We start from the raw sequence: 23,923 nt of genomic DNA on the forward strand, positions 1-23,923 counted from the left end.
CTGGAGATGTGCAAATGTATCCCCAATTCACAAAGGGGGGATCGAAGGGTGACACGAGTAATTACAGACCAGTTAGTTTAACTTCTCTTCTGGGTAAAATAATGGAGTCACTGGTTAAAGATGCATTGCAGGATCATCTAGACAAGACTGCAGCAATAATTCAGACACAGCATGGGTTTGCTAAGGGAAAGTCTTGTCTGACAAATTTGATAGGATATTATGATGTGGTTACAAAGGAACTGGATGCAAAAAATAATTTTGATATCTTATATTTGGATTTCAGGAAAGCTTTTGACACTGTTGCGCATGGAAGACTATTGTACAAATTGGAGCAGAATGGTATTAAGGGTAAGTTGCTACAATGGATAAAAGGATGGCTAACTGGGAGAAGACAGAGAGTGGTAATCAATGGGTGCTGCTCTTCGTGGACTAATGTTATTAGTGGAGTCCCACAGGGTTCGGTGTTAGGTCCACTGTTGTTTTGTATATTTATCAATGATATTGATGAAGGTATATCAGGCTTAATGTCGAAGTTTGCAGATGATACAAAGGTTGGCAGGGTTGTTAATAATAGTAATGCCAGTGTGCTACTGCAACAGAATCTAGATAATTTGGGCAGATGGGCTAAGAAGTGGCAACTGAAGTTTAACCTTGACAAATGCAAAGTACTGCATATGGATAGAAGTAACCCCAGAGAAACGTACCAACTGTGTGGTCCTACTCTTAAGGTGGTAGAAAATGAATAAGACCTGGGAGTAATTGTGCAGTCAGATATGGAGTTTTCTGAGCAATGCAGACAGGCTGCCAGGGCAGGTCATGGGCTTTGTCAACGATATATAGGAATTTTGCTAGCAGGGAAAAGGAGGTGATTGTCGCTCTGTATAAGGCAATGGTCAGGCCACACCTTGAGTACTGCATACAAGTCTGGAGACCTCATTTTAGGAAGGACGTAGATTTACTTGAGTGTGTACAGAGAAGGGCAACAAGATTGGTAAGGAGAATGAAGGGATCCTCTTACCAAGAGGGGCTTAAGTTCTACAAATTGCAGTGGCTAGAGACTAGGCACCTGCGCGGTGATCTAATTGAGGTGTATAAGGCCTTGAATGGGTTGAGCACGCTGAATTCTGATGGGATCCTTCCACTAGTTCAGATTACGAACCTAAGGGGGCATAAATTCAAATTAAGAAAAGACATGTAGAATAGATGTGCGGAAATTTGCCTTTAGCCAGCGGGTGGTTAATTGCTGGAACAAACTTCCATCTGTTGTTGTGGAAGTTGACAGGTTAAATAAATTAAGGAGGAACTGGACAGGCATTTGGAGGGAATGGTGTGATTTTTTTTTTTTGGCTGATGCTGCATAAGCTCATACACTTGCTTTCTTGCATCACACGCCACTACTACTAATAGTAGTACAAGTAACACTGACATAATAAGGCTTACGGAAACGTGGTGCCACCCAGAAATAAAGGATGATGAGTTTCAGTACAGTATGTATAATGTATTTAAGAAGGACAAGGCAGATAGAAGAGGTGATGGGGTCATGCTTCTTATCAAAAGCAGCCTGAGCGCGATGAAAGCTTTCCTGGATTCAGATGTTTCTTGTGCTAGTATAGAATCTGTATGGTGTGAGATAGTTGGAAGCAAAGGTATAACGAGAGTGGGAATAATCTAAAGGTGAGGTGATTGTGAAGATTATGATGAGAGCCTCTACATGCAAATGGAATGGGTAAGTAAGCATTAATGTCGTAATATGGGTGATTTTAATTTACCTCTCAAATGACTGGAGCAAATGGGAAGGAAACTCCACGTGGGGGACAAAATTTTTAAATCAACTAGATGATTTTTATTTGTACCAACACTTCAGGGAAAGTACCAGGGAAAATAATACTCTAGACCTCATCATCACCCATGAACCAGATGACATAATAGAGCTGACAGTACAGGAACCAGTAGCAGCAAGTGATCACAGAGTTCTACAGTGGACAATGAAGAGAGAAGTAGCAGTAGTAAGAGGCAAAGGAATGGGTTATAATTTCAGAAAAGGAAATTACGATGCCTTAAGGTGCTACATGGCCTTTATTAACTGGGTAGATATCACACAGAGAGCAAATACAATTGAATTATAGGATAGCTTTAAAACATTAATCAAAGAAGCTTTGAATGCATATATACCATTAAAAAAATACAGGAACTTCCCGACTTATGCAAATAGTAAGTTTTTGCCGGATGGTGCAAACTGAAAAAAATATGGAAAAGCATTTTGCATCTGTAGGGATAAATGGAGGAATTGTGAAAATATCGTAATGTGAACACAATGATTCGTTGCAAGCCCATGGAAGTTGAAAATTTCACTATATTATTAAGCTATTTATCTCTCTAAAAGGTCATATTTATAATATAAATTGCACTACCCTTTCATCGTTATCATATGTTCCATTATAAGAATCAATTTTGAATGCCTTTGTGATATTTTTCCAAAGCATGTTTCTGGAGGTCACTACCAAAAAACAATAAAAACAATTTGCGCTTTCCAGTTTATTGGGCTTTTCTGTTAGTGCAGTCTATTATAAATGGGTAGTAATTTCGATCTTATTGCATTTGCAATAATACAGATAACTGGAATTCTGTGGGTTTTTATGTTACGGTATTATAGTGAAATGCGTTCCCCTTCACTGAAATTTTCAATCATATAAAAAACATACATAAATTTTCAGAATCTTCTCTTCATTCCTATTTACTTATTACAACGGTGAAGGGAAAGGGACCAATGGAAAGTGCAAGTGCTGGCAGTGCTAGGAAACAAAACAAAATCGATTTATCAATGAAGATGATTAATTAAGGCCAACTAGGCTAGCCGGGTGGGTAAAGTGCCTGCCTGGCAACCCAAAGGTCGTGGGTTCGAATCCCGCCTCGGGCTTGGATCAGAGTAGTGCAAAAACCTTGGGAGGTGCATTATGGCCACAGAAGCCGATGCGTCAACAACTTAAAAAAAAAAAGAAAGATTAATTAAGAATTACGAAGCAGGACAAAGTTCATCATCTTTTGCATGGAATTAGGGCTCGCTGCTTCAATAGTGAATACTATTTTAAGGGACAGTGCGTGTATAAAAGAACATGTTAAAGGATCAATGCATTTAAGATCAACAGTGATCACAAAACAGTGTCAGGTGCTATATCGAAGATGGAAAAAGCTATTAATAATATGGATGGAAAATCAGATTCAGAAGCAAGTGCCCCTGATTCCAATGGCCATTCAAGCAAAAGCAAGTATTTATGAAGATATTAAGGATAAGTATGGCAAACGCCAAGCCAAGTTCGTGGTAAGCAACAGCTGGTTTAATAGGTTCAAGCATCGCGCTGCTTTCCACAATGTTAAAATATGCAGTGACGTCGCCAGTGCCAATTCTGCAGCTGCAGAGAAATTTTGTGATGTGTTGGAAAAAATTGTTGATGAAGGCAGCTATTCAATGCAGCAAATTTTTAACTTTGACGAGACTGCTCTGTATTGGAAAAAAATGCTGGATCGAACATACATTGCCAAAGAGGAAAAGACAATGCCAGGTTTCAAGGCTTAAATGATTCTTAAAAGTTAACAGAGGCATGAATGATATGTTTGCTTGCAAAAAAAAAAAAAAAAAAAAATCTATGATGAAAAGAAAAAGGCCACCGTCCAGTCATCCATTAATATGTTCTTTCATAAGGTTGAGCGGCCAACCCCTTCTAAATCTCCATAGCGGCATACTTATCAGCTGAAGACGTCGATTCTGGCGACGATGCTTGAGAGGTAAAACTTACTGATGTTAAGCCTGTCTCCTCTCTTTTTTTGTAATTTTATAATTTTTAAATTTTTTAAATTGCACAGTTTTGTAATTTTTCCTGCGCATGAGATAAAAAATTGAATAAATACAATAAATAATTCTATTCACATGTTCATCGAACATTTCTTTTTTGATTCAATCAATTCAGCGAGCACAGTTGCGAGCGCTGCACAAGCATGGGGGTAATTCCAAGTTACATAAAATCTGACTTACTTAAGAGTCCCATGGAACGCAACCCTTAGTTAATCGCAGAGTGGCTGTACTCCATGAGGAGGATTCCAAGTTGGATGAATAATGAAGGTGCCAGATTACTTGAGCAGAAAAAGACAGCATAGAAAAGTTACAGAGCAATAAAAAGTACTGAAGCCTATAATAGTTACAAAGGGAGCTGTAATAGTGCTACAGAAAAGGTTAGGCTGGCAAAGGCAGATTATGAGAAATTGTTAGCAAAGAGTGGGGATAAGGAATTCTTCACATATATAAATGCAAACAAGAAAAGGCCAAACCAGATCGGACCCTTATGTATTGGACATGGGATAGTATTAGATACCGCAGCTGATGTTGAAGATGAACTCAACAGTTACTTTGCATTGATATTTACAGAAGAAAAACCCTTTATGTCTAAGAGAAATTATTGGAGTGAAGTTGAAAAATATGTAATTAATGATACTGAAATTTTACGTGAATATTTAATGAAAAAAACTTTCGAGCCTATAGGCCAGTGAGGCTCCTGGGGTTGATGGCGTATATCCTATAACTTTAAAGGAGGCGGAAAGTGAGTACACTGAACCACTGAGGCTAATTAGGAGGGCATCACTGGGCTCGGGAGTAATTCCATTGGACTTGAAAATTTTTTTTAATTTTCTTATTATCATTTTCTTCTTTTTTTTTTTTGGGTGGTGCAGCATGAGCCATAGGCTTCCTTGCACCATGTGGCCTTTGCTAATACTAATACTAAAATGCAATGCAATATGTATGCATATATAACTTATTAATCTTTTAATCTGAAATGGTACACAATCTAAACTCTTAATTATAATAGAGACTTACCACTTTTGCACAACTTTCTAAAAAATCCCCACGAAACATAGCTGACATCATTTCAGACCGAGCCATAAGAAGAGGCCTATAGGCAGATACCGAACCATCATCCAGCTGGAATGTGACATCTATTAAAAAATATATATATATATATATATATAAATATGCAGTCAGACCTCTATATAACAAAATTGATCATTTGCTTGAAAAAATTTGTTAAATGGAAATTTAATTATAAAGAAATATGACCTTTTCAACAATGAAAAATACTGCAATTCAACATTCAGAAATATAATAAACGATGGGAAATAAATCAGAAATAAGTGGGAATGAATAAATTTTCTAACGTTTAAAACAATTAATTTATTAATACATAACATATTAACCCTAGGGGCTCACATCTGGTGAGTATGGGCTTGGCAAACCCAGGGTCCTGAGCTGGATATCATCATTCTTTTCTTTCTTGCTTTCTTGGTGATTTCCTTCTACTTAGGTGCCTCCGTAACCAGGTGGGCAGAAGCAGCAGTGTGTAGCACACGCTTCTTGATTAGACCGGGGTTTGAGCCCGTGACCACCAAATACGGAGGATGCGGAAAGGTCAGAGAATGACTACTGCATATCCCTGGAGCAATATGGCCTTAGTTGCTAATGCCCCTAAAAACCAAACAACAACAACAAATCCTTCTACTTCTCTCTCTCTCTCTCTCTCTCTCTTAGGGTAATGTGGGAATTTTTTTTTTTGGCTGGTGCAGCATAAGCCTCAGGCTTCCTTGCACCATATGGCTGATAATAATAATATTAAGCAATGGCTACTTACATGATGTGCACAATGTATTAGTTCTTTTAAAAATTATTTTGTAATATTTGGCTATTTTTTATTGTACACTGGATTTTACTGTACATCATTCATAAAAATGTTTGCATTTGTTTAAACACTCAAATATATTTTCTAGCACATTTTCTTCATACTGAAGGCCTCAATACAAAGTTTCAAATGTTGCCAACATTTTATGTCTGGAAGGTTTAATATTGCCCTCATTTTCATCCAAATCATCGTTGATATTGTCATTAGTTCTTTGGATACTCTCCAAAATGTTGGAGTCACTTGGATATTCAGCTATTGTGACATCATTAACAACTCCTAAAAATTCATCAAGAACAATTTCTCCATTGATCAAACCTCTCGCTTCAAGTTCTTCCCAAGATTAGTTCATCGCTGTTAATTGCCATTTTAGCAAAATCTACGTTTGCGAAACAATTCTTAATCGTTGTTTCCATCACATCTTGACTCCACAGTTTTGCCAACCCTGATATGTATACACATGTGCAAATCTATAGGTTGGTTGTTTCTATTCTCAGTTTAATTTTTTTCAGTATGCACCTTCAGTAGTGCATTTTCAAATTCTTGATAATACCTTGGTCCATTGGTTGCAGTTTAGACAAGGTATTCGGAGTGAAGAAAACAAGCTTGTCAGTTTCAAAATTACCGAGTGAAGGTGGACAGGGCAGTTGTCAACAATCAACATGATTTTTCTGTTTTCTTTCATCATCTTTCTATTGAAATTTAAAATCAAGCGGTATCCAAGAATCAACCCTTTTTTGAATTCAGCCAGATTACTTACCTTTGTCCGTGTTGATGAAGTACTTTGTATGGATTGCATTCCATGAACCTGCAGTATCACATTTAACAGTTCTCAAAGCAACATATGTACCACAAGACAAGGAGAAATCACTGTTTACTAAAAGATGGTGGTGTTCCTACCGTTTTGACTGGACAGTGTATACATATATATATAAATGATATATTATATAAAAGGAAAAAGAAAGAAAATGAAAAAGGGGGGTAGTTTTTATGGACAAGGCCCACCAAAAGACAGAAAGAATCCGACCCAACAACCATAATGAATATAAGTGTTATAAGTAATAGAGTGAAGAAACATAGAAAAAGTAAAGAAACACAAGTAACAGAGTTGAGAAACACAGAAAAGAACAAAGATATGAAATAAATTATGGTACATAAAAAAAAACATAAAATATACATAAATATATATACAAATAAAAATAGATAAGTATATTGCCATATATTGTGCAACTCTCGTGTTGTTATCAAGAGTCAACCACCAGAATTGCACAAAAACGAACATAAATGATGTTCTAGATATTTCCATTGAATTGTTTTGTTTTGGTTTCATTTTAGCTTAGTTGGCTAGATGAGTTATTTTATATTTTGTTTGTTCACTTTCCTTTTGTCCCCCTTTCTGTGTTGCCATCTTTTTGTGCAATTCTGGTAGTTGACTCTTGAAAATAAAATCAGGTTGTGCAATATATGGCAATATGCTTATCTATTTTTATATATATATATATATATATATATATATATTTTTTTTTTTTTATGTACAATAATTTCATAAAATGCATATTTGTAAAGCAACAAAGGTAACAAGGTTTTGTTTCAATACAGGCATTAAAGTAATTTCAAAACTATATGCATCTTTGCATTCAGTTTCTTGGTCATTCCAGTGACAGAAGCTGAGTTTCAATCATCATGGCTTGGGCTTATGCTCATATTAGAGACAACATAAATTGCTAATCAGTTTATACAAATATCACACTAAAGACAGTGAATCTGCTCTTAGTCTAAAATTTAGGCATGAATTTCAAATACATGAGCAATCACACATAGATCTTGACACCAAAGCTGGATTCTCTCACTGGAGGGAGAAGCATTCTTTAAGATGGAAATTGAATGCAGAGCTGCATACATTTGTAAAATTATTGCACAATTATTACCAATAAACCCTAACTAAATTACTGATATTTTATATTATATGTTGGTATAATTTATTTTCCAACTATGGTCTAGGTCAGGGGTGGCGAACCTTTTTAAGGGTGTGTGCCAAAATTGGCTAAATCTTTTAAAAAAAACTACCCTCGCATGCCCCTAAGAATTTTTCGTGTTCCCCTCAGAAGGTGATGATATTCATCACAATTTTGTCAGTATGTCTGACCACTCTGACTTCAAACAAATCACTGCGGGCAGCTATTTGCTGAATGGTAGCACGTCACTATATGCTTGGCAGAGAGAACAGTCTTGCGCAGATCACGACTCAAAGGGGTTTCCTCGAATGATGTTTTGAAGTTTGAAATTTTTTTGGGACACTCTGAATTCCGAGTGCCCAAAAAATTTGTATGCGTGCCATAGGTTTGCCACCCCTGGTCTAGGTACTCTTTTAAATAACATAATTATAAAAAAAATCATGTTCTTTATTAAAAAAATTAGAAAGACAGTTAAATTTCAGCATTTAGAAAAACACCATGTTTTGCATGAAAGTGAATCAAGAATACAAAATAATCCCTGAGGTTGGTAACCACTAGGAGGAAATAAACAAAAACAACCTTCAGTTCAAAAAATTGTATTTATTTTCATTTTTGCCTTTACAAACTTATTCAAAGTTGTTAATACTAAAAATTAGAAATTTGATCCAGTTTATCTTCCATTGTCACAACTGAAGGATTCTGGATCCTTCAGCCATGTCTTCCAGATTTTCATACATAAAATCTTCCTCAAAAAATAACACCTTATGTATGAGTCAAATCCTTAAAGTCAGAACCATAACCAAATTTTTATGCTCATTGTTGTGCAGAAAATGAGACTACGCCCCACTTATACCATATTTTATAGTTCTCATAGAACAAGGCTTTTACCCTAAATTTATTTGAGTTTAATTCCCTACCGTGCCATCTTGCATTTCATTATTATGGATATATCTTGTCTCCACAGTGGCAATGAGACCCAAAAAGGATCAAAATTACAAATGGCATAAACTTTAAATAAATAGGTTAGGTTACGAGTAATACAGAGTATAGTTCTTTCCTTCTTTTAAAAACTGATAGCTTTAAAATTATAAGTTGCATTTAAAATCCTTTTTTTTTTTTATTGTAATCACTAGATAATATGCACTAAAAAAACAGGTAAAATATGCATGCAAATATGCACCAAAATGGTATTATATAAAATAATATTTCTATATCTATTACCTTTTCAAGTAATTTGTTATTTTCAAGTATTATTTTATAAGAAATAATTTACTACAGTAAACAACAATATATTTTTCAATGTGACCCATGGCAAATTTGAGGAATTTATCATCCAACACCATCGTAAAAGCAGAGAACAAGCTTTCTCCATTGATGGAAGTGACTGGGCTATATGTAAAATATGAGTCTTTGAATCCTTCTCATTTCCATTAACCATGTATAGTTTCCTTAAAATCTGAAATCTGAAGAATTTTTTTTTTTAAAACATCAAATTTACTTCTTATTTCCTCTCCTGTTTCTCTATATGATTAAAATTGGATGGTTAAAATTTCTCTACTGCTTCAATTTCACTGCTCAAAGCAAGTCCACATGCTTTAAGTTTGGTTACAAAATTAGGTAAACAAGTAAAGTGAGTCTCAATGAACAACAAATATTTTCTAATCAAAGAATCGGAAGAATTGCCTTAGCAAAAGGAACAGCTGCAGTATCAGCAGCTGTTCCTATTGCTAAGGCAATATATATCTCTATAAACAGCTGAGTGGGGCTTTAATGAAAATCTCTTTTTACACAAGAAATAACTTTGCCAAAATTGTCCTGAATTGTTTCTGCAAACTTATGTAAACCATGGACTAAGTAAGTAATGTGAATAGTATTGGAAAGAAAAATTGTAATGTAGAAGCTGTATTTTTCATATAGCAGTGTCACGAATGATCATGCTGACTTTTTTGACATGGATCGGTTCTCAGTCTAGTCATAATAACTGCAAAGAATCATTCATAAATCTTGCAATTCTGGAGTAATTTATATTTTAAAGAACCTTACAAGCAATCAAATTGGACAAGAAGGCTCTCCAACTAATTTCCCAAAAACAAAATGAGAAATATTACAGGTAAGCATAAATTGTCTTCAATATCTTGATTGATTTTGCAAATAATGTCATTATAAATATCATTATTCTTCTTCAAGGTAGCTCTGTTTGGAATATTTTGATTTTTACAATATTTTTTTTAAAAATAGTTTGAGAATTGGATTGCCATAACTTATTAAAAGGGATATCACTGCTTGTAAGACAAAGGTCTTTTGAAAAGTCAATTTTTTTCTTCTCTTGAGGTATATGGCTTAGTTAAAAGCCACTGATCTGGCAATTTTTCCTTGTTTTTCTTTTTTTACCACAATGTGTAATGTTTTAACGATGCTGATCAATCACAATTTTTTTTTTGTCAAGACCATTCTTTTCACAAACAAAACAAGACAAGAGATTGCCATCTGTAATGAACTTCTTTGATTAATAACAATCCTGTAAGCAGAGATTTGATTTTTTGCATTTTCAAATTAAATAAGTTTAGCAGCAGATTTGATTTTTGACATTTTTGATGAAAGCTTGAATGTAAATTTTTATAGCAAAAACTGAACTGTTATGTTACACATTCAAAGAATATACTGTCATCCAGTGTCAATGAGAATTAAAGAAAAACACTACTGACATGATTTCCTACACTAGGTGAAATCTTTTTCCATGCTAATGTTATTGTGATGTGATGTTTCTGATGATTGAAATCATTTCTAAGTAAAATGCCTGATCAAATTAGTGAAATATGCAGTCCTTTTTAGTAAGATTCATGTTATATGCATTGACATATGCAAAACATATTATTCGAAGTCTTGTAATTGATATATATGTGATTCACGTATTATGAATATATCTTGTTACTAGGTAATTCTAGTCTTCACAGTGGAGTCCTGCATGGGTCCATTGTATTAAACATATACATGCAGTAACTGGAACTGCAACAAAACTTCAGTGTTTGTATCCACAATCACAAAATAAATAAATAAATGACATTTTATGAAAATTTGTATTACATTTTCTACATATCAGTAATGCAAAAGTTAGCTTGAAATTAAATTAAATTATTCAATAATACTAATATTTTATTGTATATAATAATATTTTTAAAAAAAATTAAATTGGAAAAAAATGAAACATTCATAATATAATTAATTTTTTTTATAAATTTTTGGGTAAGTGGAAGTGTGGAAACAGAATATCAACAGTTTCCAGGTTCAGCTGCATGCTTCTTACTTGGATTAGAAATCCAGATACAAGAAAAATTCTTTTCACTTGGTGCACTGTTGTCAGGGTTGGCAAGAAATAAATCCCTCCTGTTCTCGAACATAGGGGAAAGAATGTATTTGATAAAGACCAGATGAAACTGCATATCAATTAAGCTGATAATGGTAACGTATGTAGATCACTTAATTCACCAAAACTACTGGGGGGGGAGTTGCCCATAAATCCACCCCTCATATATTTTCCCCAATTTCCACCCTTGATTTCAAACTCTAAATATTAATTTTTTCTTAATTATATACTCTATTATTTTGCATCTTCATATACCTCACATCATCTTTATATCCATGAACTTGGTACAACATGGCCTAAGGTTGCCCATGCATCATAAATAACCTCTTTATTACCTCAAAGGGATCTGGTTAAACAGTAATTTTGAATTTCTCATTATGAATGCAATCCTAAAATGTTTGTAATCATTTAAGTTGCAATATTTAGAAAACTTAACGAATATGTTAATGAATGAAAACTTTTAATGAATGCAGGATGAGGGTTGGACATCCATGTGGCACAACATTCAGGAGTTGGCCAAGTTAAAAGCATGGTGTGTGTGTGTGTGTGCGCACGTGCTACATCACTTTGATGTTTCCTCTTTTAGTGTAGTGTAGTGTAGTGTAGTGTAGTGTAGTGTAGTGTAGTGTGTGTGTGTGTGTGCACGCGCGTGCTCTCCTCTATCCTAGTTTTTAACTTGCACAAGGTCTACTGTACATAAGCAGAGATAAGGGGACCGTTAGACACAAAACACTAAACGTAATACCTGGGCCATTAGACACAAAACACTAAACACAATACCTGGGCCATTAGACACAAAACACTATACATAATACTTCTTGAAGTTATAATCCAGCTGGTAAACATCATCCTCTCTCTCTCTCTCTCTCTCTCTCTCTCTCTCTCTCTCTCTCTCTCTCTCTCTCTCTCTCTCTCATTTGTTGTTATGGGGAGGAGTAGGGGAAATCTAAGAACCTTAGATGTTGTTTAAGCCTTTCATTGCCTGAGAAGTGTACATTAACAGTATCTTTTTGCTAATCTGTTAATGGTGTCACCTATCTCTGGGTAGGAGATGATGAACTCATACTGGTCTAAGGAAACTGTCCTGCCTCCAAGCGACTTAACACAGAAATTTACACTGCAAATGCCAGGCCTTAAATAGTAGCCTAGGTCTGATGGATAGCTATGTAGCACGCCTTCACTTATGTGGCTATCTTCAAGGAACATAGAAGTTTTGGGTAATAAAATTTATCTGATTTATGTAATCATAATGCACCAGTCACACAAAGCATTTTTTCAAGTGTTTCTGTTTCCCACTGTTCTCGACATAGTCCTCAGCAATTATGTGTCCAGAGTAATTCAATGGACTGAACATTTCTCAAATCCATTCTCAATAGAATAATAATTTGCTTAACATGCTATGAGAAGAATGTATGTGAGAGTAATTCTAAATTCTAAAAATTGTTAAAATAACATAGGGTGAAACCTTGATTATCCATGCCTTCATCAACCATGCACCTGATTATCTTATCCATGTTGGTGCCTTCTTTTTTTTTTATATATTATTTAATATTTTTGCATAGATAACATCATTATTTATTTTCTTAGAAGCTAGTGGATAGTACATCTTGTAGAATTATTTTCTTTGAAATAGAGCTAAACTGTCACACGTCTTTCATTATACAGTAAAAATCATGTGACACTTTTCTTTATAAAATGTCAATTAAATTTAGGTAAACATGTTACTTAATATTTAAGGAAAATTAGAAATAACATACACCTAAAAAGTTTCAACAGAAAAAAAAAAAAAAAAAAGCAACATCAAATTACTTCCTGTATGTTAGTTTTATCTTTTGCTTTTATTTTAAAAAATGTAAAATTAAGTTACATATAAATTTCTCTTGTAAGTGTAAATACAGAACTTTGCACATGAACTGTGCATTTTGTGTAAATAAATTTCATTTACAATTGATTATATATGCCTGTACTGAATAGAAATTGTGAATTTCCTGTGAGGAAATTATAATTTTGATTAAATGTATTTTTTGATTAGCTAGCATTTCACTTTCGATCATTAGAATCTTCTTCAAGTTCTCTGCCACGGGCATACAAGCTAGCAAGTGCCCATCTTATGTTGGTGTGAGGGGCATTGTTCTTCAGGAGATTAGAAAAATTTTCAAACTTGTCACTTCTGACAATCATCTTCAGAGTTCCACTGATGCCATTTTTCTCTACCGTGGGCTTTCCTTTTTATTCCTGCATAATTTCCTCTTCCAATCCAATCCATCTTTCCAATTCTCCTTCTCCCAACAGCTCTCTTCCCACACATCTTCCCCTCTACCACTTTCCTCAAACATGCTTTGGGTATGAGGTTATCCACGTGATGGACAAGATTTTGCAGTGCCAGCAAATGCTCAGTTTTTTATAAATATTTAGCCATTTTATTGACTTAATTGTCCCATTAATTTATTTTCTAGAAGTAGTTTTATAGTTCTAGTCACACTCCTTGGTTTATTTTGAATTTAGATAGTGATTTTGAAATTTAATACTTAGTGTCTGTAGATGTTACCATCATAACTTGCCGCCATTGTTATAGTATATTAGAAAAATGTGGGATAGCGTAATGTATACCCTGAATTTGATAGCATAATGTATACCCTGAATTTGATAGCGTAATGTATATCCTGAACTTGATAGCGTAAGGTTTAACGTAACACTAGATAGCTAATATGTAGCACTGTCTTACAAATCTGTTAGCTTAATATAGTATTATCAATTAATCAGTAAAATTTTATTAATCTTATTAAAATTCATTCTTAATTAAACTGTACTTAAACGGCATCATGACCCCAGACTAGAGCAGCAAAGCAACGCTCAGAGATTAGCAGGAATGCTGTGGCTCGGGGGAGAACCGAAGAGTGTGATTCTACAACGCATCAGTCTCAAAATATGTGTGAAATGTGAAATGTTTGCAGATCTGCCTAGATCAGTACACGATCTAGCCAAGGAGGATGTCTTTGTGTGTGCTAGATGCAGAGAGTGTGAAGAAATTAGGCATCAGTTCAGCATTCGGATGAGTATCTACGAGAATTTAAGGTGTAGGGTAGATGCCCTCAAAGACATTAATATGAGGGACCCATCAAGCTCTCAGCTGCCCAACTCAATGCCAGAGCTCACTCCTGTGCATCAGGCAACACAGCAGCAATCTCCCAAGGCAGAATGCACTGGTCCCACAGGAGCTTGCTATTGTCAGGGAGATGGGGATTATATTATGCAAAAAGGATAGGTGGAACGGGACCAGGGTATGTCTGCCAGGAGCAAAAGTTGATGACGTTTTACAGTGATATAGTTAAAAAGGTGATATAGTTGTACATGTTAGCACTAATGACCTTAAGAGTAAGAAACCTGCAGATATACTTAACAAGTACAGGTAAATGTTGAAAAAAAGTCAAAAGTTAGGATTAAATTTGAAAGTGTCTGCAATTCTGCTGAGACACAATAAGAGGGAGTACATCATGAGAGCCTTGTCAATCAATTCAGCCCTGGCGAGAGATTGTGCAAGGCTCAAAGGGTAGAAATTTTTTCAGCGTGGTCTGTGCTTGCTAATAGGAGAGACTGCTTCAACAGGAATACAAAACACTTTAATAGAAAGAATACAAGAATATTTGCTGATGCTATCGAGGCAGTGCTAGGTGGTTCAGAAAACTGCTAGCTTGGGGGAATTCACAGAAAAAAAAAAACAGTAGCTACAGGCAGAGGCGAAAGTGATTCTTTCACTGCTTATATTAAAATGAGCAGCAGCAGTCTAGAGAGCAAGGGATTTCAAGAACTGCTGGGAGTCAGCATTGAACAAGTAAATACATGGGCTGTGTTAGGGTAATTAAGAGTAAGAACAGGTGCATGTATATTGCATGTATACCAATGCTAGAAGTATAGTAAATAAATTTGATGAATTCAAAGTGCTGGTTAAGACATCAAAGGCAGATATTGTTGGGATATTAGAGACAAGGTGTCACACAGATATAAGCAGTGCAGAATTGGAATTTGGGGAGTACAATAATGTACAGAAAGGATAGACAGAGTAGGGAGGAAGAGTTATGCTGTTAGTTAAGAAACACATAAAATTTAAGGAAGTGCATCCCGTGGACATTGGTGGCCAGCGCAACGCTGATTCTGTTTGGTGTGGCATAAACACTTGGAAAGCGAAAATGAAGAGGAGTGTGTGTTATAGGCCTAATGACTCTATGAGTACAATGAACAATTGTGCAAAGAAATAGAGTGGGCCAGTAAATCAGATATTGACTGGAACTTGTGGATTGGTCACTTGCACACTAGCAAGATTTTTGTGGATTTATTGTAAGATTGTTTTCTACAGCAACATGTTCAAGGGGCAACCAGAGTAGATAATACTCTTGATCTGATTATCAACAGTGATTATTCATGCATTAAGAATTTGCAGATAAAGGAACCACTAAATGACAGTGATCACAGTGTACTGATGTGGGATTTACTTAAAGATGTAACTAGCATCAAGGGTGAAGGGAAGGGAAGGGTTTTTCTTTCGTAAAAGGTAACTATAGTGTTCTCAAATGATGATTTTAAAAACAGCGAATTCTAAATGGGAAGCCTTCAAAGAATTGACCTTCGAAGCTACCAGGCTTTTCATACCAACTAAGAAATACTGTTCATGATTTAGACCTAAACAGATGTCAGATGAACTAATGAGGGTTGTGGCAGAGGAGAAAAATGCATGGGAAGCATATAAATTATCATGTGACACAGAACACTATGACAGATATAAGCTAGTTTGTAATCAAGTCACAAAGGAGAATAGACAAGTGAAGGCTAATTACGAGAAATCTTTGGCAAAGGATGCAAAGAAAAACAACAAAGACTTCTTTACTTATGTAAACTCTAGAAGGAAGGATGAATGAGATTGATCCACTTCATATGGATGGTTCGACTGTTGATGGTCCTGCTCAGATAGCTGATAAACTGAACGAGTATGTTGCATATACATTCACATATGAGGAATTCTGTAAGGAAGGGGAGGACAGAAGTTTACTAAACTCTAACAGGCAGCTAAATGATTTTGTAATTAACGAGCGAGAGCAAAGTGGAGGGGATATTGTTGAAGTTCAACATAAAAAAGGCACCTGTGGTGGATGAAATTTATCCAGTTATATTGAAAGAGGCAGTGAGGGAAGTAAGCAAACCCTTAATCATAATTATGAGAGCATCTTTACAGTCAGAGGAGGTCCCAATGGACTGGAGATGTGCAAATGTATCCCCAATTCACAAAGGGGGTTCAAAGGGTGGCATAAATAATAATAGACCTGTTAGTGTAACTTCTATTCTGGGGAAAATAATGGAGTCACTGGTAAAGAAGCATTGTAGAATCATCTAGACAAGACTGCAGTAATAGTTCAGACACAGCATTTGTTTGTTAATGGGGGGATTTGTCTGACCAATTTGAGTGGATACTACAATGTGGTCACACAGGAACTGGATATAAAAAATAATAATAAAATCATATTATTTCGATTTCAGAAAAGCTTCTGATACTGTTGCACATGGAAGACTGCTGTACAAATTGGAGTAGTAAAGGTTGAGTGGGAGATGGCAGAGAGTGATAAAAATGGACACTGTTCTACTTTGTACATGGACTAACGTTATTATTGGAGTTCCCAAGGATTGCTGGGCTCACTGTTGTTTTGTGTATTTATCAATGATATCAATGAAGGAATATCAGACTTGTCCAAATTTGCGGATGATCCAAAGGTTGACAAGGTTATTAATGATAGTAAAGATAGTATGCTAGTGTAACAAGGTCTAGATGTTAGGCATATGGGCTGAGAAGTGGCAACTGAAGTTTAATATTGACAAATGCAAAGTAACCCATGAGAAACGTACCAAATCTGTGGTATTACACTCAGGGAAGTGGAGAATGACAAAGAAGTGGATGTAATTGTGCAGTCAGATATGAGGTTATCTGAGTGGTGCAGATGGGCTGCCAGAGCAGGACATGGAGTCTTGTCAATGATATATAGGAATTTTGTCAGCAGGGATAAGGAGGTGATTATTCCCTTGTATAAGGCAATGGTCAGGCTACACCTTGAGTACTGCATACAGGTCTGGGGGACTCGTTTTTGGAAGGATATAGAGTTGCTAGAATGAGTACAGAGAAGGACAACAAGACTGGTGAGGGGAATAAAGGGGTCCAAGAAAGGCTTAAGTTTTGCAAATTGCAGTGTTTGGAGACTAGGTACCTGCAATGTTTTCTGATTAAGGTGTATAAGGCTTTGAATGGTTTGAGCGGACTCAATGAGGATGGGATTCTTCCACTTGCTCTGATTAAGAACCTGAGGGGACATAGATTCAAATTAAGGAAAGACAGTTGTAACATAGATGTGTGGCAGTTTGCCTTTAGCCAGGGGGTAGTTGATTGCTGGAACAGACTGTTGTTGTCGAAGTTGATAGCTTAAATGAATTTTAGGCTGAACTAAACAAACATTTGGATTGACCAGACGGGTGAAATGGGAAGGAGTTTTTTTTTTTTTTTTTTTTGGCTGATGCTATATAAGCTTGCTTTCTTGCATCATATGCCTCAACTAATGCTAATGTCATATAAAGTTCTTTTGTCTTCTTCTTAGTTCTTTTACTAATGTTCTCTCTCTCTCTCTCTCTCTCTCTCTCTCTCTCTCTCTCTTCTATTTTCCACATTACTCACTCTGTCCACTCATTTCACCCTTTCCATTCTCCTCCATAATCACATCTCAAAAGCTTCTAGGCGTTATATCTCTCTTCCGATCATCCATGTAAATCAGAATATCTTATAATGGGGGATTTTAAACTTCCTAATAAAGGAACCAGTGGGTGACAGTGATCACAATGTACTGATATGGAAATTACTTAAAGATGTAACTACTATTAAGGCTAAAAGGAAGGGTTTTTGCTTTCATAAAGGTGACTACAGGGGTCTCAGACAGTTTTTAAATTCTGTACAGTGGGATCAACTGATGATGTCACCAATGTTGAATTCTAAATGGGAGGCCTTCAGGGACTTAATTTTGGAGACTACTAGGCTTTTCATTCCAACTAAGAAATACTGTTCATGGTTTAGGCCTAAATGGATGTCAGATGAATTAATGAGGCTCGTGGCAGAGAAGAAAAATGTATGGGATGCACATAAATTATCAGGTGACACAGAAGCCTATGGCAAATATAAGCTTGTCTGTAGTCAAGGCACAAATGAGGTTTGGCAGGCAAAGGCAGAATACGAGAAACCTTTGGCAAAGGATGCAAAGAAAAACAGCAGAGAGTTCTTTGCTTATGTAAACTCTAGAAGGAATCAGATTGGATCACTTAACATGAATGAGTTGACTACTGAGGCTGAATGAGTATTTTGCTTCTACATTGACACATGAGGAGTTATTCAATGAGGGGAATGCCAGAAGTTTATCAAACTCTAACAGGGAGCTAAGTGATTTTGTAATAACTGAGAGCAAAGTGGAGAAAAAATTGTTGAAGTTAAACATAATTAAGGCACCTGGGGTGGATGAGATCTATCCAGTTAAATTAAAGGAGGCAGAAAAAGAAGTAAGCAAACCCTTACACATAATTATGAGAGCTTCGTTGGATTCAGGGGAAGTCCCCGTGGACTGGAGGTGTGCAAATGTGTCACCAATTCACAAGGGGGGGTTCAAATGGTGGCACAAGTAATTATAGACCTGTTAGTTTAATTGTTTTATGGGGAAAATAATGAGTCACTGGTTAAAGAAGCATTGCAGGATCATCTAGACAAGGCTGCAGTAATAGTTAAGAGACAGCATTGGTTTGTTAAAGGGAGGTCTTTTTTGACCAATTTCATTGAATACTATGATGTGGTCACAAAGGAACTGAATGTGAAAAATAATTTTGATATCACATACAGGGCTGTTAAAATTAAAGTATCCCTATGTAGAGGGCTCTGGAGCGAATTCTCAGGCCTGTACTGAAGAGAAATTTGGACAACAGGTACAATAAAGAATGCGCTTGCCATTTATTGGGATAAAAAAAATTACTTACAAAATTTGTCACTATATGGTGCTGTGGCAATACAAATCACTAGATCAGTGCTACAATTGTTCAATGTGTCCTCCATTTTGGTCAACAACAGTTTCCATTTTAAGAACAGCATTTTCTACAGCAGAACATGACATATCAACTGGAACAGCCAGCACATGATGTCTATTGCTGTCCTTCAGATCTGCCAGAGTTTGACATCCTGTTACACCTGGTTCTTCAAAAAACCCCACAACCAGAAGTCGCATGGGGTGAGGTCCGGTGATCGGGGTGGCCAAGATGTCTGGAAACAACAACTGATGAGCCACTCATCTGTAAAGTGTTGCCTTAGCAATATTTGGACACAGCGGTGGAAGTGGCGCACCATCTTGCACGAATATGGTATCCTGAAGGCACCCACTTTGTTGCAGTTCTGGTATTGCAAAATTTGCCAACATTTCATAATATCACTGTCCAGTGATGAAACAGGTGCGGGGTCCAGTCGGTGTTACCTGTTCAAAAAATATGGCCAAATCATGAATGTGGCCGTAAATCCACACCACTCTGTCACTTTTGAAGAATGCAACGGGACCTCTTGGATAACTCGAGGGTTTTCTGTTGCCCAAATGTGATAGTTGTGCATATTCACTTGTCCATTTAAGCAGAAGTGAGCTTCATTACTCCAAAGGATGTTCCATAGCCAAGTGATATCCATTGTTAATTGCGCCAGAAACTGAAGTGCGTAGGTAAAACAAATATCTGCATCACCATGTTTTAGCTGCTGTAGCATGTGCATCTTGTAAGGATAGTACTGAAACACCTGATGCATTACTAGCCTTACAGTGGAATACGACATGCCCACTTCACGAGAAACAGCTGGCACATTTGTGCTACCACATAAAGATTGACTTGATAAATCTACGACAGCCATAGCCACAACTTCAACATGAGAGGAGTCCACTCGTTTTCGACCTGGTTTAACACCAAGATATGCTGCTGCTTCAAATTTTTCAATCATTTTGTGGACGGCACAAACAGTCATAGGTCCACGCCTTATGCGCTTCTGATGCTGGAATTCTCTGATAGCCGCAGCTCCATGGTTGCTGTTCTGATAGTACAGCTTCACTAGTAGCTCCTTTTCCTGCAACGTTGTTGGCATTGCTGCTGTAGTGCAAGCAAACATCTACTGTATGATTTTGAAGAGACTGCTTTGCTTTTATATAGTACAGTAGAGCTGATTATGCAAATAACATAAGTTATTTGCATAATCATAACTAAACTAGTTACATGCCATACACTGACAAATTTTGTAACTAATTTTTTTTTTTTCTCCAATAAATGGCATTCTTTTTTGTACCCGATGTCCAAATTTCTCTTCAGTACGAGCCTTAGAACTTGGTCCAGAGCCCTCTATATAGAGATACTTTAATTTAACAAGCCTGTACTTGGATTTCAAGAAAGCTTTTGATACTGTTGCACATGGAAGAATGCTGTACAAATTGGAGTGGTATGGCATTAAGGTCAAGTTGCTGCAATGGATAAAGGGATGGTTCAGTGGGAGATGGCAGAGAGTGGTAGTAAATGGACACTGCTCTTCATGGACAAGTGTTATTAGTGGAGTTCCCCAGGATTCGGTGCTGGGCCCATTGTTGTTTTGTGTATTCATCAATGATATTGATGAAGGTATATTAGAATTAATGTCCAAGTTTGCCGATGATACAAAGGTTGGCAGGGTTGTTAACAACAGTAAAGACAGTATGCTACTCCAACTGGATCTATACAAGTTGGGCAAATGGGCTGAGAAGTTGCAATTGAAGTTTATCATTGACAAATACAAAGTACTGCATATGGGTAGCAATAACCCAAGAGAAATGTACCAACTGTGTGGTATTACACTCAGGGAAGTGCAAAGTAAAAAAGACCTGGGGGGAACTGTGCAGTCAAATATGAAGTTTGCTGAGCAGTATAGACAGACTGCCAGGGCAGATCATGGAGTCTTGTCAATGATATATAGGAATTTTTCTAACAGGGAGGTGATTATCCCATCATACAAGGCAATGGTCAGGCCACACCTAGAGCTGTGTACAGGTCTGGAGGCCTCATTTTAGGAAGGATGTAGAATTGCTAGAACGAGTAAAAGAAACGCAAAATTGGGAGGGGGAACAAAGGGGTGTTCTTACCAAGAAAGGCTTAAGTTCTGCAAGTTGAAGCACCTGGAGAGTAGGCCCTGCCAGGTGATGTGATTGATGTATATAAGGCCTTGAGTGGGTTGAGCAAGTTGAATGCTGATGGGATTCTTCTTCTTCTTGCTCAGATTAAGAACCTGAGGAAGTACAATTTCAAATTGAGGAAAGACAGTTGTAGAATAGATGTGTGGAAATTTGCCGTTAGCCAGTGGGTGGTTGATTGATGAAACAGACTTCCATCTTTTGTTGTGGAAGTTGATAGCCTAAATAAATTTAAGGCTGAGCTGGACAGGCATTTGGAATGAATGGATGGGTGAAATGGGAGGGTTTTTTTTTTTTTTTTTTTTGGCTGATGCTGAATAAGCTTGCTTTCTTGCATCATATGCCTCTACTAATGCTAACTGAACATATGTCTCTGAGCCAACAGTCCATATTAATGTTTTCACCATTTGCTTTCTTAATTCCTTCTTGAAACTTCTCAATGGTTCTTTTCTATTACTAAATGCCTCTTTGCCCATTAAAATTCTTGTTTTCTCTCATTTTCATTTTCTCGTTTTCTGTCATTATGCTTCTCAAATATCTGTATTTGTCTACCTGTTCCAATCATATTCAATCTAGTGTTGGCTGCTTTGAAATTAACATTTATCTTAGTTTTCTTGCTCTTAATCTTCATATTGTACTCCTTTAATTTACTGTTCAAGATAACCAAGCAGCTCTGTAAGATAACCAAGCAGCTCTGTAATTCTTCCTCATTATTATGAATCCAAAACATGGTTGTTTTACAATTTTATTGTCTTTATCTTCTCCCCTCCTACCTTTACACCTCCTTTCTGCTCTTCTTTGTACTCTTTAATGAATGCTTCTGCATATATATTAAATAGTAAAAGGAGACATGGAACATCCTTGCCTCATACACCTACCAATGTCTACTTCTTTTGAATTCTCTCCATCAATCCAAACCACAGCTGTCTGTCCCATGTAAAGTTCCCAAATTAGTTTTATATCTCTTTTATCTAGGCTGACCTTTCCTATTACTTCCATCAGCTTAACCCAATTCACTCTGCCAAAACCTTTTACGGTCAACAAAACAGATTGCCAGATGTTTTCCTATTACCATGCTTCTTTCTGCTAGTGATCCTAATATTCCTGTTGCCCCTCTCTGGTCAAGCATCCATCTCTGAACCCGAGCTGCTATTCTTCTATGAATTTGCACTCCTTCGTTTTTGCTTTATTGCATTCTGATAGAATTTTTAGTAATATTTTTGAGGAATGAGAAATTAAACTGACTGCCTATAGTTTGTACAATTTGTTGCCTTCTTTTCTAGGGAGATAATTATGGATTTTATAAAGTCTTTCGGCCAGCTTCTGCATTCATAGATTTTCCGGAAAATCCTGAACAATTCTTTCTTTGCCTCCTCTCCAAGTCCTTTTATAATTTCTGCTGGTATATCATCCAGTCCAGCTGCCTTCCCTCTTTTTTAATGAGGCCACTGCCTTTTCAAATTCTTCTCTTAATAATTTCAATCCTAAGGTTTCTTCTTCATCTTCTGCTGTCACAGGCCAGACTTTTGGTTTATTTGTTTTATCATATAGCTCGTCTATATATTCCTTCCATCTTCTCCTTATGTGTTTTTTGTCATTAGTTTAAAAATGGAAGAATTACCTCTATGATGTCTTGCAGAACACTTTGGTTTTTTGTCATATAGATTTTTTCCGTTCTTGTCTTTTATCTTTCCACTAGTCTTATTCTTCTTTTTGTTAAGCTCTTGACTTTTTCATACATTAGATTATTTCTTCCTCTTCTTGCCATTTCCTCTAGTTCTCTGCACTGTTCTTCCACCCATTTTTCTCTTGTTTCATCTGTTGCCCTTCTGTTCATTATTTAAACTTCAATATTTAATCTCTCTTCTGAAATTTGGTGCTTCCATTTTCTCCTCTTCTCCATTTTATCTATCATTTCTTCTGTGATAGTAGTAGTAGTGGCATGTGATGCAAGAAAGCAAGTGTATGAGCTTATGCAGCATCAGCCAAAAAAAAAAAAAAAAAAAAAATCACACCATTCCCTCCAAATGCCTGTCCAATTCGTCCTTAAATTTATTCAACCTATCAACTTCCACAACGACAGATGGAAGTTTGTTCTAGCAATTAACGACCCGCTGGCTAAAGGCAAATTTCCGCATATCTATTCTAAATCTGTCCTTTCTTAATTTGAATTTATGCCCCCTTAGGTTCATAATCTGAACAAGTGGAAGGATCCCATCAGAATTCAGCGTGCTCAACCCATTCAAGGCCTTATACACCTCAATCAGATCACCACGCAGATGCCTAGTCTCCAGCCATTGCAATTTGCAAAACTTAAGCCTCTCTTGGTAAGAGGATCCCTTCATTCCCCTCACCAATCTTGTTGCCCTTCTCTGTACACGCTCAAGTAAATCTACATCCTTCCTAAAATGAGCCCTCCAGACCTGTATGCAGTACTCAAGGCATGGCCTGACCATTGCCTTATACAGAGCGACAATCACCTCCTTTTCCCTGCTAGCAAAATTCCTATATATCATTGACAAAACCCCATGACCTACCCTAGCAGCCTGTCTGCATTGCTCAGAAAACTTCATATCTGACTGCACAATTACTCCCAGGTCTTTTTCATTTTCTACCACCTTAAGTGTAGTACCA

At 36.5% G+C, this 23,923-nt stretch overlaps 1 protein-coding gene across 1 annotated transcript in view; it reads right to left on the bottom strand.

Annotated features, from left to right (window-relative positions):
- Positions 1–23,923, bottom strand: part of LOC150078388 (rho-related BTB domain-containing protein 1-like) — a 384,612-nt gene that overhangs the window by 77,254 nt on the left and 283,435 nt on the right. The window contains exon 12 of the mRNA XM_090385409.1: positions 4,868–4,986. Within this exon, the coding sequence (XP_090241535.1) occupies positions 4,868–4,986 (119 nt within the window). The remainder of the gene's footprint in view (positions 1–4,867; positions 4,987–23,923) is intronic.

The sequence above is a fragment of the Mastigoproctus giganteus genome, chromosome 11, assembly GCF_048544385.1.
Source record: "Mastigoproctus giganteus isolate SK-2022 chromosome 11, ASM4854438v1, whole genome shotgun sequence".
Taxonomy (NCBI): domain Eukaryota; kingdom Metazoa; phylum Arthropoda; class Arachnida; order Uropygi; family Thelyphonidae; genus Mastigoproctus; species Mastigoproctus giganteus.